The following is a 19,487-nucleotide window of genomic DNA, read 5'->3' as shown; positions in this document are numbered from 1 at the left end:
ACTGTCTTGTTGGATTTGAATTTTTTTTTCACCTCTTCATAATTATTATCTGAAAAATCATCGCTTTCGCTATCTTGCATCATCGCCATAATTTTATTTTTTTTTCAATGCATGCATCCTTCTTTATACATTACTAATCCACAAGCCAACATATACAATACAACAGGGAAACACGTGACCAGTTCCTCCAAAAGAATCGCGCAACCAACAAAATTTGGCAAATTGCCAATCAAAGCTGAATATTTCCTTTCATTTCTCCAGACCGAATAAAACCATGATAAAAGAAATCATACTAACAAATTCTGCTTCGCCCGAGTTTTCTCGGAATAATAATTAACTGCAATATATATACGAACCTGAGATAACTCGGGATAATCAGGCAAGCAGTTAATTATGACAAAGCACTCAAGGGCTATTAACCTAAGGAGAGGGATGTCTTCATGGAGGACTTTTTAAGAGAACTGGCTTATATACATGTTACACATAGGAAAAACCACAAAATAGTCTATGCAGTTCACGAGGATTTGAACCCTGCACTGCACTACTAGTGATTAGAGACTTTACTACTCGACCACTGGTGGAAAGCAGAATAGACAAAAACAGAATTGGTATATACACGTTATTGCTGTATAACGGATAACACTGCCTCTCTTCTATCTTTTCTGACTCATATGATATTTTGTAAAAGGCTGCATGCAGTTATTTTCTGTTGCACAAAAATAGTACTCTTTTAAATATATGACGTATCGCATAAGCAATGTCTTTCTTGTGTTTGCAAATAATAGTGTATAAAAGCAATTTCAAATTAGATGAAAATAAACTAGTAACTAGTGATGAGTCGGTACTATCGAACCGGGTATTTTGTAACGGGTTCTTAGTTGTAACGGGTACTGAAAATCGGTACATCCAAGTACCCATTACTTCAGTACCGAAATCGGTACTTTTCGGTACTCGTTACTTCTGTACCGAAACGGGTACTTTTCGGTATTCGTTACTTCTGTACCGAAACGGGTACTTTTCAGTATTCGTTACTTCTGTACCGAAACGGGTGCTTTTTGGTATTCGCTACTTTGTAACGAAAATATGCGTCTCTTCTCAGTATTTCGGTATTCGTTACTGGAGGATCGATGAGGGTTCAGCTCACTTCGGTTTTGGTACGAGGACAGTAGTATCTGGTTGTATTTGCGAAATTGTGATATGTGCTCCTTGTGTCCATGAATGACCTTGAAATAGGGCATGGAATGGCAAACGTAAAAAGGGGGAACTTCCGTTGTCGCAAAAGGAAGGAAAGTGTAGGGAAAAGTGACCAGACTTCAAGATGCTTTACGTCACTGAGGGAAAATTTCAAATTACAGTTGTTCCAGATTGAGACTACTGGGAAATGTGTAAACCTCTGTTGAAGAAAATGCCATTCTTTATATTATAGGACATTACATTCGTTGTTATAAAATTTTAGTTTGAATTTTAAATTACACTGCAAAACTGTGTGTCTTTACTAAGTGCTTGCAATAATTATTTCTATCGTATCTTTATATTAATATTATGTCAAAAAATAGTTCAACTATTTGATTATTTCTTTGAATACACGTTATTGCTATATAACAGATAACAATATGGACAATTTAAAATTTAACCAGTCTTCATCTCAGTCTTTTTTTTTTTTTTTAACTGTTAAATGTCCTTATAATTTGAAATTTGTTTTGGTATATATTATCAAATATAGCTATATCTTTGAACTTTCTTCCATACAGGAAATAATTAAAAAAATAAATGCTTAAAGCTATAGAAATGATTAAAAATTAAAGTTCAGTGGAACTGTTAAAATTATGCTCTATAGGCGTAATGAAATTTTAATTTTACATAATTGTTCAAAATCTGCTTGATAACATACTATTTAAGGAGAAAATTTTTTAGCAAATTAGAATATAACTGGTTTAATTTAAAATAATTTTATTCTAGACTGGCAATGTCCAACTACATAAGTGCTACTAATTAAAATTCAGTTCTTTTCCAAAATTAATGCATAATAAAACAGACGCTCAAAAACTGTTTTTTAAAATATTTTAGTTTTAAAAATTAGGAAAAAAAAAAAAGATTATTTAACCATGTACCGTTTAAAACTGTTTATTAAAAATTAGTAAGTGATATATTTCAAATATTAATAATAGAATGAATTTAAGTCATTAAAAATGTCAAATTATTTAGTATGCAAACCCATAATTCAAAACGTAAATTCCATTTGTCTTTTTTTTCTATTTGACTAAAACTAAATTCCCAGCCTCACTAAGGGAACATGTTCACTCAGGTATCAAAATTTAGGTAATTTCTTAGTGCAGAGTTTTTCAAATTGAAGGGAAAATTGTTTGTTATGCATAGTGTCTGCAAAAACTGTGGGACAAAAGTTATACGATGATTACCGTATTTGACGGCATATAAGACGCACTTTTTTTCCTAAATTTGGTCTCAAAAAAAAGTTACCTGCGTCTTATACATGAAGGACACAGTCTTATATGTGAAGGTAATTGCATTCAATAATTGCTTATTTGGCTTTTACGAAACGTGAGAACTAAAAGAAACCACACTATTGAAACTTTTTTTCCTTGTGTGTGGCTGTCTAAATAAGGGTGCGTCTTATATGCCGTCAAATACGATAGTTGTTGTCTTCAATACTGTATTATGTTATTCTGTATTATGCTCCATAATTTAGCATATTAAGAGAAATGTCCAGATAATTTCAGGTGCCTGGTCAGCAAAATTCTCTCCTGTTTGAAATCGTTGTCCCATGTGAATTTTTCTATTTCCTCTATTGTTTACACCAGTTCGTTTTAACTCCAGACTGTCTTTGTAGCAGCTTTGACATCAACCATGGCAGCATATTTTATATGGTGGAATTTAAATTCTATGATATATTAGCGAGTATCTTTACTTGCAGTAACTCAAAAAATCTTCATTGTCAGGTCATATGAAATCTATACTGACACAGTTGAATTAATTGTTTTTCTCTTTCATATTGAAAATTTGCCAGCTATTCACTGGTTTCATTAACACCTTGGTCATTATGCTGTAGTGCCGAAACTATTTCAGAACTGAGTGCCCAAGGTATGCCCCCAGGAATTTATCATTGAACGTAGTTGCTGAGATATATGTCTAATGAATGACAAAGGCATTCAATCACTTAAAAGGTCAAGGTTCAGAAATTCAGATGGGGAACATGTGTTGTCTTAGAACAATGATTTGTACATTATTTGAGAGCTTTTACATCCTGTGTGTATTCTCGGAGCTCAACGGACAGTGAAATTTCATATGCTCCTCTAATCCATTCTGAACATCTTACTTCAAAATTATTTGAACGTGAAATCGAGACACTGATACGGAGGTACCTTTTAAAATAACAGTATATCAGTACATCTGGAATCTAATGTCTACAGATGACCTTTCAAACTGATTGACTAGTTTTAGTGTATTTACGATTTCCAGGTTTCAGACTGAAATTGTAAAACTACTGTTGTTTCTTTAAGAATGAACTGATAAGAAAGTAAGAAAAAGTGCTTGTACATGTATACAAGTATGTGGGAATTTATATTTGTTTATGGAAATGTATATCTACATATCCATATAGTATCCATGTCTGCACTGATATAATATGGTATAAGTGCAGATATGCACACAAAGCAGAAAGCATGCATACCCTTAAATGGGAATAATGTATATACAGACACCTACATGTACACACACAGGCACACATATGCACTTATATATATGTGTTTGCATGTGGATTTATGCATATGTGTATTAAACATACAGATATACGTACAGTGGTGGCCAAAATTGTGGACACTTTTGGAAATTTTTATGTTTTTGAACTTTGTATGCTTAAAGAGAATATTACGTTTCGCAAAATGCAAACTTGTATATATCATTTTAAAGAGAATTTATTACTGAATTCAATACAAAACACAAAATTCAATTATTTACAATACAAAAAAAGTTATATGTACTTTAATATAAATAAAAAAACACAGTTATGAAGTGGTTTGTAATGTCTAGCTTTCCTAGCCAATCACTGTTCTTCTGAGAACCAACCAAATGTTAGTAACTGCCAGTAGAAGCTGACATCATGTTTACACTTGAAACAATTCATTATTTTGCTTTGTTTTGTAGAAGGAGGACCTGTTTTCTATACACTACAATTACAAGTAGGAATTTTTGTAAAAATTTTTAATATTTAGTCAAGAAGCAATGACATCAAATAAAAGAGTAGATTGGATAATTAGAGATGTAATATTATTGTGTTATGAGAAAGTGGTCTTTCCTATGCTGACATTGCAAGACAGGTGGGTGGTTCAGTGACTACATCTGAAGTCCGAAAGTTTTGTTTACGATATCAGGAGACAAATTCAATAAAAAACAAAGAAGGAAAAGGCCGAAAAAGGTGCACCACATCTATTGATGACAGAAGAATAAAAAGACTGTGTCTCCAAGATAGAAAAATGTCATCAGCACCCATCAGAAGTGATCTGAATGATGCTGGTGTTTCTGTCAGTTCAAGAACAATCAGGAGAAAATTAACAGATGTTGGACTGAGAGGTAGAATTCCACAAAAAAAGCTTTACCTTAATTTTCAGCAGCAACAACAATAAAAGACTACAGTGGGCAAAGGAACACATTAATTGGACAGATGATCAGTGGTCACATGTTATATGGAGTGATGAAACTAAGATATCATTATTCGGTAGTGATGGGCTAAAATATGTAAGACGTAGAATAGGAGAAGAGCTACATCGTGACTGCATTCAAGCAACTGTGAAGAACCCAGTTATTGTTATGATTTGGTCATGCATGTCAGCAGATGGTATTGGTCGCCTTCATGTCATCGATGGGACACTGAATGCCAGAAAATACATTGACACTATTCTAGAACCAAAACTTCTACCTTCCATCAGAGATCTCTTTCCCAACAATGCTTCGTTTATTTTTCAGCAGGATTCTGCTCCTTGCCACATGGCCAAAATATCAAAAGAGTGGTTTCGTACAAAGAGCATTAAATTGTTGTCATGGCCAGGAAACAGTCCTGACCTCAATCCTATCGAAAATTTGTGGCACTGTTTGAAAACTTTTGTCCGAATGAGGCGCCCATAAAAAAAAAAGGGAACTGATTGAGGTTATAATTGTTTCCTGGCATCATGTAATAACGAAAGAAGAGCTAAAAACTCTTGTCAGCTCAATGAAACGTCGATGTGAAGCTGTAATCAAAAATAAAGGGTACCCTACTAAGTACTGATAACTCACTGCAATCATCACTATCTAATGTATATCGATAACTATTATCATTTAACTTTTTTTGTATTGCAAATAATTGAATTTTGTGTTTTGTATTGAATTCAGTAATAAATTCTCTTTAAAATGATATATACAAGTTTGCATTTTGTGAAACGTAATGTTTTCTGTAAGCATACAAAGTTCAAAAACATAAAAATTTCCAAAAGTGTCCACAATTTTGGCCACCACTGTATATATTTCATCATCAAGCTCTTGAAGAAGTTTTCGTATTTCTTCTTCAGTCAGACCTCTTTTCCTTTTTGGCATATTGCTAGAAAAATGTCAAAATAATTCCTAAAAAACTTACGAAAATATGCAATATTCTAAAGCAACACAAGGCTCTGTTTACAATTTACAAACGCGGTTATCACGAATTCTGTAGCTATGTAGCTACAAGAACTAAAAGGGAAAAATTGGGAAAAACCAGATTCTTAACACAAAGACCTTTGAAAGAGATAAGTAGTTAAAACCCCCAAGGATGCCAAATTTGACATTTCACCCCACTCTTTCAGCCTGGAAAATGGGGGGGGGGGGAGACAAGGCCACTAAAGTGGACAATCCCCGTATTTTCAAACAGAGGACTCAATGGCCACTATAATGGCCCTCCTGTCTTCAAAAGGTTAATTTGTAAGTAAATATACACTGAATTCCCAACTTTTAGACAGGCAATGAAATCAATAATTATGAGGTATGTGGTGTGTATGCACTTAATTGCTGCTTTCTTGTTACATTAATTTACATACTCTCTAATCATCTAGGATGTTAGATTTGCTTACAAACTGATGACTGTAACAACACATGATGAACAGAGCTAAGCGAGTTCGCATTTATAATCTTAATGAAGACTGAAAGCATCAGTTTCGCTCTATAAATCATAGAGAGAAATATATGCTCACTATGTAACAAAAGTGTAGCAATTGCAAAGAGAAGTTATCTTGAGAGAGATATTTCAAAACAGTGTAGGTGGCAACAATCATATCGATTAAAGTTTTGCTTACACTCACTAAGAAATAAAACAATACCTGGATGGAGCAATAATAAAAGAAGCAATGTTGGAATCTGTAAACATATTTTTTGCAGATTTTAAAAATAAAAAAGAAATAGTTTTACCCATAAATGCCAAGGAATTGTTAACTAGAACTGTTACAAAAACCGAAACAATCACAGGCCACTTAGAAACGAAACTGATAAAAGATATGAACAAATGAGAAATTTTTTCTTTACAACTGGATAAATAAAAAAATATAACAGATACAACACAATAGACAATAAGTGTCAAAATGGCCTTTATGATTTTGATGCTACAATACTGACTGAGAAATTATCTTTAATAACAACTGACGATGCACATGCCATAACAGGGAAGAATACTGGATTCATTGCTTTATGACAAGAAGATACTCTTTTCCAAAATTTATTGCATATAACTCATTTTATATCAATCATTGCATGCAAAAGTCACTGTATTCCAGGATGTACTCACTGTTGCTACAAAAATAATCAATTCAATAATGATGATAAAGCAAGAGTAATGGAACATAAATTATTTAAACTGCTCTTAGAAAATGACAAAGGTATACAATTTGCCAATCTTCTTTTGCACACTAAGGTTCGTTGGCTGAGCAAGGGAAACATGCTTGAACAATTTATCAATTCGTTACCAAAAATAAAAAAAGTTTCTAACATTCCAAGGAAAAAGCTATGAACGGCTGGAAGACAAAAACCTGTTAAAAAATCTGGATTTTTTTTACCAATTTCACATTGAAACTTAATGAGCTAAATTTAAATTAAAGGGCATGAACAATCCCGTTGCTGATATGAATCAGAGCTATCAATATCTTCAAGTCAATGTTAGAATCAAATAGGTATCATTGTTTGAGAAAATCGCTAACACATTTCCCCCACACCAAAAAATGGCAAAAAGTCTGAAAGAACATAATATTACTAGAGATTTATATCTTCAAATTGTGTCTGCATTACAAACTGAATTTGATTCTAGATTTGTTGACTTTGTGAATTTACAGCCTATTTTAAAATTCTCTATAAAATCCCTTTAATATTACTGATGAAGAAAACATGACTACAGCAATTTTCACTACTTTCGTCTTAACAACATGGGAAAACTTAGAACTAGTAAACATGCAAAATGATGTTATTATTGTAGGGTTTATATTTATTTCAACTAACATTTATTTTAAGTTTAAACTATCTTCCTGTCAAGCCTTACTTTCCCCTGGAACTGCCAATGCCAGAATATGTAAATTTTAGTAGAACGCGCAAGGATTCAAATTATCAGCGGAAGTATTCTGATTTAAATAGAAGGAAACGAGTTCGGTGTGATATTCTTACTTCACGAGCACGGAGGTAGTTAGCGAGAAATTGAAGAACCCCGCGTTTCGGCCTATGTGCTTGGCGGGAAGTAGTGTTAATCGTTCAAGTGAGCTTCAAGTCTGCTGATTTAGCAGCGGTGTTGTAAAACGCGGTGAGTTAGTTATTTTAGAGAGCCTCGTAGTTAGTCTTGTCTTTAGTTTCTTTTCAGGTTATTATTTTTATTTGACTGCCGAGTTGGCACAGTCTGTGAGCGTCAAGAGCACGCAATTGTAATTTATTACATTGAATAAAAAGGGACTTAAACCCTTCACAAGACTCTATCTTTTATACAGTTTTCACAGTCACCCCTTGGTTGCGTGCAAGTTGGAGGCGCGCAACGTTACATTGGCGCCTGAACAATTATCGAACTGAAATGGCCGAAAACTGGATGGAAGCCGCTGGACAACACCAAGAAATGACAAGCCAGTTAGAAGGATTTGGATACCTGGTCCAGACTTTGAGAGCGTCAATCAAGCCAAACGTCCATTTCAACGGAAAAAATTCGGTGGCGGTATTTCTAGAAGGTCTAGAAAACCACTTTCAGCTCTACCCTGTTCCCGAAAGACAAAAAGTTGCCATCGCCACATCAGCACTAAGAGGACAGGCCGCGCTATGGTGGAAAAACATAGGCAAATTTTTATTAGGGGAATTTGGAAGCCAGACGTATACATTTAAAAATTTCAAAAAATCGTTAGTAAAGGCCTTCCCCATAGTGAAAGATCGCGCACGGCTGGAAGCCGAACTATATAGTTTCTATCAACGGGATATAGCAGAATTGACGGACTTTATTCTACGAAAAATCAAGCTAACAGATATGCTGTATGGGAAGAAACCCGATGCGGAGATAATTGAAATAATATTACCAAGATTGTTACTCGCTGTTCAAGACTACTTTGAAATTAGAAACCCAAGCACATTGCAGGAACTCTTCGAATTGGCGGTGAAGTTTCAAAATCGCAGAATAGCGGAAAAAGCAAGAGGGGAAACATATTCTCAAAGTACCCGAAGGAAATCTTCAAAGGAGGAAACCAAAAATGGAAATCGCTCTTATGGGGGAAAAAGCTATCAAGCTAACGCATCGAAACTCGAAGGTCAAGGCCCAAAAAGAAAATTTGAAAATAAACATCCGCGTACCCAGAAGACACAGATTGAAAGGAAAGCTTTAAACGACTAGAGGGGCCTGTGAAAGGGAGGGTCCAGACCCCAGGAGTTTAAAAAAAACTCTCAAATAGACATCTAAATACGGTCATCGTAAAAAACTCACAGCTACCAATTATACAAGTCCTGGTTGGCGATGTACCAGTAGAAGCCCTCATCGATACAGGAGCAGAAGGAAATTTTATGAGTGAAAATTTCTTCAAAAAGAATTTTTATAGGGTACGATTATTTAAAACCAAAAATACGGAAATTATAGCGGCGCAAGGAAAAACGTGTCACTGCATCAGGAAATTATCATTAAACTTACAGGTAAAAGAGGAAAGTCTAAAAGTATTAATTTTTGTGGTGAAAGATCTGCAACATTCTCTTATTTTAGGTATGGAGTTTTTAAGGGCCGCGAGGGCCAAATTAAATTTTCAAGATAGTTCCGTGGTGTTGGAGATGGACCAGAGGGTGGTGGAACCTGTGGAGACACCGCAATTGGACCTTAGCCATCTGAATGACCATGAAAGTAAAGCAATACAGCAAGTGGTGAGTAATTTTTCTCATTTGTTTTCAGAAAAACCAGGAAACTGCCAAATAGTAACGCATAAGATTCAATTAAATGCCGAAAAACCTTGTAGGACTAAACCTTATCGCTATGACAAACAAAAGGACGTAATCATCGAGAAACATATTCAGGAGATGTTAAAGAATAAAATAATAACGCCCATAAATAGTGAGTACGCGAGTCCAGTCGTACAATGTAGGAAAAAGAACGAGTTTCCTCCTTCGGATAAAAGGGCTTGGAGGTTTGCTGTTGATTACAGAAAACTAAATAGTATTACCAAATTTCCAGTTTACCCTTTGCCGGTTATAGACGAGATCATTAGACAGATCAAATCGACAAGATATATGTCTACTTTGGACTTAACGTCTGGCTACTATCAAATAGCTATGAGACCCGAAGATATACATAAAACTGCGTTTATAACAAAATCGGGCACTTATGCATTTTTACGCATGCCTTTTGGGTTGTGTGGGGCCCCATCAACATTCCAGAGAGCTATGAACATTGTTCTAAAGCCTGTCCTAGGAAAATCAACTTTAATTTATCTAGATGATATAATTATAATGAGTAGTACGTTGGAACAACATATTAATGATCTAGAACAAGTTTTTAAATTATTAAAAGAGGCCGGTCTTACAATTAACGCCTCAAAATGCAAGTTCGCAACTAAGGAACTTAAATATCTCGGTTATAAAATTTCGCAAAAGGGTATAGAAACGCAAGATTCAAAAATAAAAGCTATTAAGAATTTCCCACCGCCCAACACCGCCAAGAAACTTTCGTCTTTCCTTGGACTATGTTCTTACTATCGATCTTTCATAAAAGATTTCGCTAATATTGTTGAACCACTCTTAGTAATCAAAAGAAAAAAGAGTAAATTTACGTGGACAGCGGAAGCTAACACGGCTTTTGAAAGATTAAAAGAAGCGCTTATTAATGCCCCTGTTTTAAAATTCCCTGAGGGGGACGAAAACCTGGAAATTGCGGCAGATGCATCAGACTATGCGGTGGGTGCGGTTCTTATGCAAAATAACCATCCTCTGGCATTTTTTAGTAAAACATTGAATCAGACACAAAGGAATTATACAGCTACAAAAAGAGAAACATTAGCCGTATTAATGGCTGTACACAAATTTCGAGTTTATTTCGGCAAATCGCCAGTAACAGTCTTTTCGGATCATGCGGCTGTTGGTAGACTTTACTCGGGAAAAAACCTAACGCCCAGGTTAATAAGATGGGCTTTAAAACTCCAAGAATATAATATCACAATAAAATATAAACCGGGTAAGGAAAACAATGTAGCTGACGCACTTTCTCGTATAAAACTGGACGAGGAAGGTAATGAACTTAAATGCGCTGTGTTGACTTCAAAAATTTTAGATTTTAGAGATACGGTTATTACTGAACTGAAAGCTGATCCTGAATTTGGAAATATCTATGCTTATTTGAAAGACTCCGAAAGCTTTGAGCATACAGATATCGATGCGATAAGAAATAGAGCAAAAAACTATGAAATAATAGATAACTTATTATTCTATACGCAAACAACAAACGAAAATCTTGAGTATAAGCCAGTCATCCCAGCCTCGCTTCGATTAAGCATTTTGAAGGAGTTGCACGAAGCAAAAACAGCGGGCCACCTTGGGGTCAGAAAGACTATAAAAAGGGTACGCGAGGCGGTATATTTCCCGCAATTATACAAAATAGTAACGGCATATGTCAGGTCCTGCAATCAATGTCAGTTAATAAATGATATTAATTACAGCCCGGCCGGGTACTTAAATAGCATTCGCGCTACATTTCCGAATGAAATTTTAGGCGTAGATCTTCTTGGTCCCTTCCCCCAGAGCGAGTTAAATAAAAATCGTTTTCTTTTAGTAATAGTAGATCAGTTTTCAAAATGGACAGAAATTGTTCCACTTAAACGCGGGTCAGCCAAAACAGTCGCAGATGCATTCTTACACAGATACATTTTAAAATACGGTGCACCAATAAAAGTCATTAGCGATAACGGAAAACAATTCATTAGTCAAATATTTGAAAACATATGCAATGGACTTGGCATACACCATATCAAAATGGTTCCGTATAGACCACAAGCTAACATAGCAGAAAGAGTTAATAAAAATATAGTAAAAATAATTCGCAGTTACGTGAGCACACATCACAAGCGCTGGGATGGCTACATAAATTAATTAGCTTATGCTTTAAGAACGGCACATCATGATACTACGGAAAAAACTCCAGCAGAATTATTCTTAGGCCGAAAATTAACTACGCCTTTAGATAAATTATTCTTTGTGCAACAAAGAGAGCAGGAGTTTAAACAAAAAGATGTGCAAAAGCTAATTGATCAGGTGCTTAAAACCTCGGATACGGCAAGAAATAGACAGAAAATATATTATGATAGAAAACGCAGTGAAGCAGATTTTAAAGTTGGGGATAAAGTATTGAAGCGGAAATTTTCTTTATCAAGTGCCCCAGACAATTTTATGGCAAAGCTAGCTCCAAAGTTTGAAGGCCCCTATGTAATTCAGGAAATCAAAGGAGTAGTCTTATATCTTAAGAACGAGAGAGGGGAAATCTGTAAAGCAAGTCCCGACCAGGTGAAAAAATACTATAATCCAAATGATTTTGAAATCCTTAAAAGTTTCTTGCAGGACTCAAGTCTAAACGAAATAGAAGGTCCAGAGACAACAACTATTCCACCACCCAAGAAACAGAGAACTGAAGAGAGATCTAGCCCTTCTACAACCCGGACGTCGGTATCAAAAAGAAAAAATAATTTTCAAATGCCGGCGTTTAAGAAAAACAAAAATACAGATGCACCGGGTAAAGAAACCGTGGTAAAGAGAAAAACACCACCTACAAAGGATTGCAGGAAAAATTATACATCAAGGAGAACGCGCACACGGCCACAGAGTCAGGTGCCAGCAAGGCCGCCGTTCCGGAAACTGAAACGGCAACAGGAGGCACAAAAATACGAGGAACAGAAGAAATTCAAGAAGGACTCCAGACCGGAGGACGTCAAGACCAGCCGTCCCAGGGAAAAACGGAAATGCCAACAACCAGACGATTACTCCGCCAAGAGGCCAGCATGTAGAGGACACAAAAGAAAAAGTGTGGACGATACTCGGAGGGCAATAAGAAGAAGATTGACATCCATGAAACCTCTAACTTGGGAACAATTTTGCCAAAAACGAATGACGGAGTTTCAAGCATCGAAAACTCAAAGATTAGTTAAAACCTTCTATAATTTTTTTTCTCTTTTGTTCCGAAATGTTATGCATAAGTACGAAGTTCTATGTTTTGATGAAAGTCAATATGTCTCGGTTGAGACTTAGTTTTGTTTTACTTTATTTAGCTAAGGCAAAAGTATTATTTTCTTTAAGTGTAAAAGCTAAAAAAAAGCATTTTCTGTTGGTCGAAAGACTAATTCTGTTATGTTAAAGCCAAAATTTGGCCGAAGATAAAAATAACTTCGTATTCTTGTACTAATAAGAATTTTAGTTTCAGTGCCGCCAGCTTGGCGAAGATTGAGTAAAGTAAAAATTTATTTTCTCTTATTCATTTTATGGTAAATTGTAAAAATCATATGTATTAAAATTTTGTAAATATACGTAAATACTTGAATGTTATGTAAAAGTAGAATTTAGTCTAGAAGCATAAAATTGTAGATGCTAAAAGTGAATGCTTAAAAGCAATGAAGTCAAAATTTAAGTATTAAACTGTAAAGTCATGCTTTAGAGCGAAAGCCTGCATGTTTAAAGATGAATGAGGGGGAAGTTAGAATGAATGTGTTTTGTAGGGTTCTCCACCTACATTTGAATTTTTAAGAATATTAAAGTAGCTCATTGAGTTGTAGAATGTCGAGTAAGGTGTGTCTATTTGGTCGTTGAATTCTAACAAATCATGGTGGTTAGGGGAAGTGTTGTAAGACTAAAACACGAATATTCCCGTTTGACACCACACACAGTGGAGAGCCAGGGTAAAGTTAAATTAATGCTTGAAAAATTGAATGAATGTGAAGTAAGCAATAACTAAGAAAAACGAATCGTTTAAAAACAAAAATTTATTGTGTCAAGAAAGTGTAAATTATAATGTATGTAGAAAGATACTGATACTTATTCCTTCCAGATGCTGGAAGGAAAGACCAAGATTGATTGATGAAGTCCAGGAAAAGTTGCTGTAAGAAGAGAGCTTTATAACGATCAACAGAATTTTAGTATACAAATTGTTACATAAGATTTTTTTATGTAAACGAGGTTCTCGCCAGTTAGTTCAGAATTAGAGAAACTTACAACACGTCGTTTGTAGGACCTGCTTCCAAGTTTTCCAAATTCTGGCAGCGGCAAATGTAGGGTTTATATTTATTTCAACTAACATTTATTTTAAGTTTAAACTATCTTTCCTGTCAAGCCTTACTTTCCCCTGGAACTGCCAATGCCAGAATATGTAAATTTTAGTAGAACGTGCAAGGATTCAAATTATCAGCGGAAGTATTCTGATTTAAATAGAAGGAAACGAGTTCGGTGTGATATTCTTACTTCACGAGCGCGGAGGTAGTTAGCGAGAAATTGAAGAACCCCGCGTTTCGGCCTATGTGCTTGGCGGGAAGTAGTGTTAATCATTCAAGTGAGCTTCAAGTCTGCTGAATTAGCAGCGGTGTTGTAAAACGCGGTGAGTTAGTTATTTTAGAGAGCCTCGTAGTTAGAGTCTTGTTTTTTAGTTTCTTTTCAGGTTATTATTTTTATTTGACTGCCGAGTTGGCACAGTCTGTGAGCGTCAAGAGCACGCAATTGTAATTTATTACGTTGAATAAAAAGGGACTTAAACCCTTCACAAGACTCTATCTTTTATACAGTTTTCACAGTCACCCCTTGGTTGCGTGCAAGTTGGAGGTGCGCAACGTTACATTATAAAATCTTATGAAACTAATAAGATATTTGGAGCTTGGTAAACAGAAGTCAGTATCCTATTTTGAAGTCGTGTGGTAAAGATTAATTCTTAATGCTCAAGTACATATAATTGTAAGACGTTATTTTCGAGTATGGACTTATTTGAAGTTTTGTTCAAAACTTACCAACCAATTTGCATTTAGATAATTGTTTAAGAGCATGCAACTCAAATGATATTGTTGATTATAATAAATTAGAAGATGAATTACAAACACAAATTTTACATTGACATATCAAAAAAATTTATTTAAAGAGTATAAATTAAAAATACTTGTTTATTTAGTTCAATAAAGTTTTATCTCTTAAACAAAACTAGTTTGCAGTAACATTTGTTATTTGATTATGAAACTTGAATAGGTAGCACCCACTAAGAATTTTAAATTTTATTGTGTGTCCTCGATGACCGGAAGATTGCTGACCCTTTCTAAAATAATAATCAGAAAAACTAGAATTTTTTTAATTACCTGTTTCCTTGCTAATTCATTAAAATGTGCTGGCGTAGAAATACACGAATTTATTTGACTAGATGTTTGCTGAGGAAATGACAATGAAATGGAAAATGGGGGCCATGAAGCAACACTTGTGGCCATATTTAAGGCTTCTGATACTTGTTTCCCAAAGTCCTGGGTCCAAAAACACTTTAAACAAAAGTTTTAAAACAGTAACATGTTAGATTTTTTTAAAACTTTTTATGATAATGAACATAAAAAATTGACAGCAACGAAGCAATTTAATTTTCAAGATACAGGCAAAAGAAATATAAACTTATATGTATTGAAAGGTAAGTTTTTTAATCATTCTTACTTGCTGGTCCTCAGAATCGCACATTGTATTAGCATCCAAGTCTGAAAATCTAAAATCAGGTTCATTGAATAAATCATTATCTGGATTTTGAGGTTTTTGTAAAGTGCTGAAATTTTCTAAATCTTCATAACTGCAAATATTCCCTTCAGGCTGCAAAAACATTTGTCGAGGATGCCTTGAAACCTAATCCAGTGAACAAAGTTTTATGTAAAATACATAACCAATTAAAACGGAATGGATAAAATGTAAAATAAATACCTAACACATGGGATAGCAATTCAAGACATTTTCAAAAGACAAGCTCTCTAAAGAAGAAATGAAACGATAAACTAAGTTATATTAATTGCAGTAAGATGCAGGTTTCATTGCAAAGGGCAATTCTGTTGTTCAGATGATTCATATGAGAGAAGATTTGTTTCTAAACTAAACGGACAGAACAGAAGGTCAAAATACACTCCAAATGAGTAGTTTCATTTAACAGCCATTGGTCATGATGCTCATTGCTGTGTGGCATGATGTATAATTTCCTAAGAATTCAATATATTCAGAATGACATTTTTTTAAACAATTATATATAATTACCAAAAACAATGATTTAGATTAGTCAATGAAAATTCATTGGAGGGTCATAAAACCATTTCAATTACCTCACAGGGTCAGACATTTTTTATGAGTGCCTTTTAAAATTTAGTGTTACAAAAAAAAATATAATGAAATTATTGCAATCTTATTTGGATGTTAATGATTACACCTTTATGTAAAAGTCGCAATTACATAATCTGTTATAGGTGAGGTGAGTTTAACACAAATGCTGATGAAATTTCTGGAACAAATTAACAATAAATGGCTATCACTACAATCACAATATTATGCATTGATAGATACTCATTATAACTAATGGTTTCATATAAGCCAAGAGCAAGGTTCTTTAAACAGGCACACTGGAATTCTCTTGAATGCTCTGCTTCAAATAACTGCAAATATTTAAGTTTTTTAACTATACTCAGTCAAGGAGCACACAAAGTTAAACCAAATATAATAACCACTTTACAAGCGAGTTCAAGTGCACATGCAAATGCTGTTTCTACAGCAGTTTTAAAAATAAAATTACTACCTAAATAAAAGGTTGACTAGATTAATTGATGATTGGTTTAAAAATTTGATTACATATTTGCCATCACTCCAGTCCCATCAATCTAGAAACTGTTAAGATCAAATACATCAGGCGTAGCCATAATATATACTTCAGGTGTATATATTATCCTGATAAGCAATGACAATACAAGCACAGAAACTCGATATATCTGCTCAATATCCAGAAAATTATCAATAAGAGCTGCTGAAAATAAGAAATATAGCTCCAAGATCTCTGCCAAACAGTTCATAAATGAATATAGCACATTGTTGGTCATATACTTCGCCAAGCATGCCACTCCATAACTGAATGGAACAAGGGTCAAATTAATTGGGCTAAAAACAGCCTCAAAACTAGAGAAACACCCCAAACTATGCCATCATCACCAAATAGTGTTGTAACACAGACATTCACTTCAAACTTCCATGCATCTGGATATCATTACAGGGCTGGTGCTGAGGTTTTTGCTGCCAGGTGCAATCCTCGCAGGTCCTAGATTATGCTGCCCAATGTCCTTAAATTCTAAAATTTTTTCTGACCCTACATACTGCCTTTCCTAAATTCTAAAAATTTCACCATCTGTAAATTTTGCTGCCCTTAAGTTCTACTACCCAGTACAGCCACACCATTTGCACCAGCTCTGGTGCTGGCCCTATATTGATTCTAAGCACATCAACCCTCCGAAAACCAATAAAACATGGCAAGCATGATCAAACCACCCATTCCAGCTCCAGCTGATGAAGCAGATGGGTTCTCTGCAAAGGGCCTCAGTTTTAATTTATATTTAAGCATAGTTCCAGTGTACCATCCTATACTATTTTATCTCATTTTAAATTGAAAAAGATAAGAGGAGGCTAATATGCTTTACTTAAACAAGAAATATAAATGCATATTTAACATTTAGATAAAGTATAAAATCAAAAGAACATAAATTTGAAACAGCGATCAATCCAATAATGGGGAAAAAAATGTGATATCTCTAAAGCATAAAAATACAACTCCAGACACTAAATCAGGCCCCTTTCTTCTGACAGCCAAGTTTAATAAATCATAATGCCTAATACAGGTTAGAGACCACTCCTATTCAGAGGTCCCTGAATCCTAAAATATACCTGTCATTCTTACACTAGCCAAAGAATCTGTGATGAATAAATCTTGTCATGGTAAGACTATGACGAACAGTCTTCCTTTGATTGGCTATGCAACTGTGTATGTGTACTTTATCTTTAAAAAAATACTGAGTCCAGAGTGCCTAAAAAAAACAAAAATGCACACAAAAACTAATTTGTAATCACACTATTCTTATTTGTACCATTAAATGCATTAAAATACATATGAACAATAAAATAACAGCATTAACTGAAAAGACACTAAATAAAAAATGATCACACTAAAATCTCAAAGACCCCTGTGCAGATGATGTAGAGCGCAGACTAACCATACACAATTTCAGAAAGAAAAAAAAGATTTGACAGACTAATTATTTTTAAGAAAAGCATGATTATGATCAACTGAATTTCACAATTTAAAGTCTGGAACAAAATTAAGAGCTTTAGGATGAAAGTTTTGCTTAAGAAGAAATATCAGCTTAAGAGCACACTGAAACCATTGTCTGCATTTGATGATTTCAAAATGGAAAGCGGGGAATAAAGGACAAGAACAATTCAGGCTACAGAGTTTTACAGACAAAAACATTCTGGATGTATGACTCATTAGGAACCAATATTACAGTGATAAGAACGTGAAAAGTGAAACAAAAGGTAACTTAAGCCATTGAAATGACTACAAAGATATTAGAGAGATTATTAAATTACAAAACCAGCCAAAAATTTAGAAGATAATGAACCGAATTGGAATTTTATAACATAACTGTACATAATTCTTTATGGTGTCCTAAAGCAATAGCAATGTGGCTTTGATAAAAATATCATACTTTCTGATTATCCACAGCCCCATCAAAAAGTCGAAATTCATTTGTCAAATTTCGAAAGCATTCGTGAACTTATTAGTAACTAATTTTTTGACAAGCTAATGTAAGAAAGGCAAAAGCCATTTTTAAAATGGCAGTGCACTAAGAATTTTATAAAAAAGTAGTTTGTCAATAAAAGCAAAAATCAACAATAATAAAATGAGAAACCTATAAATCTTTTTTTTTTTTTTTTTTCCTTTAAAGAAAAAAAAACAGAATTGCACAAAATCAAGCACAACTTTGGCACAGCACATCAGCCAACAATAAATAAAGCAAATAGTTATTGTAAACATGATATGGCCCATCATCAAAATAATTTCTGACCAACGTTCTAACACTTTGCTTGCATTTTTCTCTCATTGTATTTCCATGAAATTTGGTCGTTTAAGAAGTCAAATTTCATAGAATGTGAATTTTTGCATTCTACATTATTAGGCAAAATAGCATAATTCTGTAGAAATGCAACACTTTTTCATCTGTCAGCACACACCACAGACCTAATATGATTCATTACAAGAAAAAGAAGTATACTCAATTACAAAACAAAACACTAATTAGAGAAATGATGATTGAATTTCAAAAGTACAAATCCACATATACTTAAACAGATGTTCCCATATACTTAAACAGGTACTCGCATACCTGGGTTGCCACATAACTATTTTCGCAACATAATGCATTGCCTCGTTAATACTTCCAGCAACTTTTCTATGAGGGAGCAGATTATCAGAAAATACAAGAAATGTACATTTACATTAAGCATATAAGTTTTACTATTTTCAACTAGACTCCATTTAATTAATACACTGCCTTAAAACTAAATAGGACTATTTTCTTACGTTCAGCCATTTTTTATTATGTGTGCTTTAATCAATCTAGTTAATTGGAAATAAATACACATGCAAATGAACATTTCACCTATTTACAGTTAAATATACACTGACGAGCTAAAACATTATGACCATCCCCACATTTTCCAAAAAACTCATCTGGATGATGTGGAGAGCATGTCATTAAGTGGAAATCATATTTAACTCCTACTCGAGAAGGTAAGAATCATTCTTGCACTTACTTCTGAGAGTGATGGGAAAGGCTGCTGATCTAAGCGAATTTGATAGAGCGCAGATTGTAATTGCCCGAAGACTCAGAACAAGTATCTCCAAAACCGTACAATCAGTAGGTTGTTCATGATCAGCCATTGTTGTATTTATGCAAAGTGGATAA

The 19,487-nt window shown here is 34.3% G+C and overlaps 1 protein-coding gene across 1 annotated transcript in view; it reads right to left on the bottom strand.

The window, feature by feature from the left end:
- The window catches only part of LOC118191223 (uncharacterized), a 94,400-nt gene that overhangs the window by 49,987 nt on the left and 24,926 nt on the right, over positions 1-19,487 (bottom strand). Inside the window, exons 5-6 of the mRNA XM_035362023.2 lie at positions 15,160-15,342; positions 14,820-14,993 (exon numbers count right to left, since the gene is read on the bottom strand). Coding sequence (XP_035217914.2) covers positions 14,820-14,993; positions 15,160-15,342 — 357 coding nt within the window. The remainder of the gene's footprint in view (positions 1-14,819; positions 14,994-15,159; positions 15,343-19,487) is intronic.

This window comes from Stegodyphus dumicola, chromosome X2 (genome assembly GCF_044657685.1).
Source record: "Stegodyphus dumicola isolate Sdum_Otavi_A_Nest chromosome X2, ASM4465768v1".
NCBI lineage: Eukaryota > Metazoa > Arthropoda > Arachnida > Araneae > Eresidae > Stegodyphus > Stegodyphus dumicola.
The sequence above is the reverse complement of the archived record's forward strand: the minus strand, read 5'-3'. Positions and strand labels throughout refer to the sequence as shown.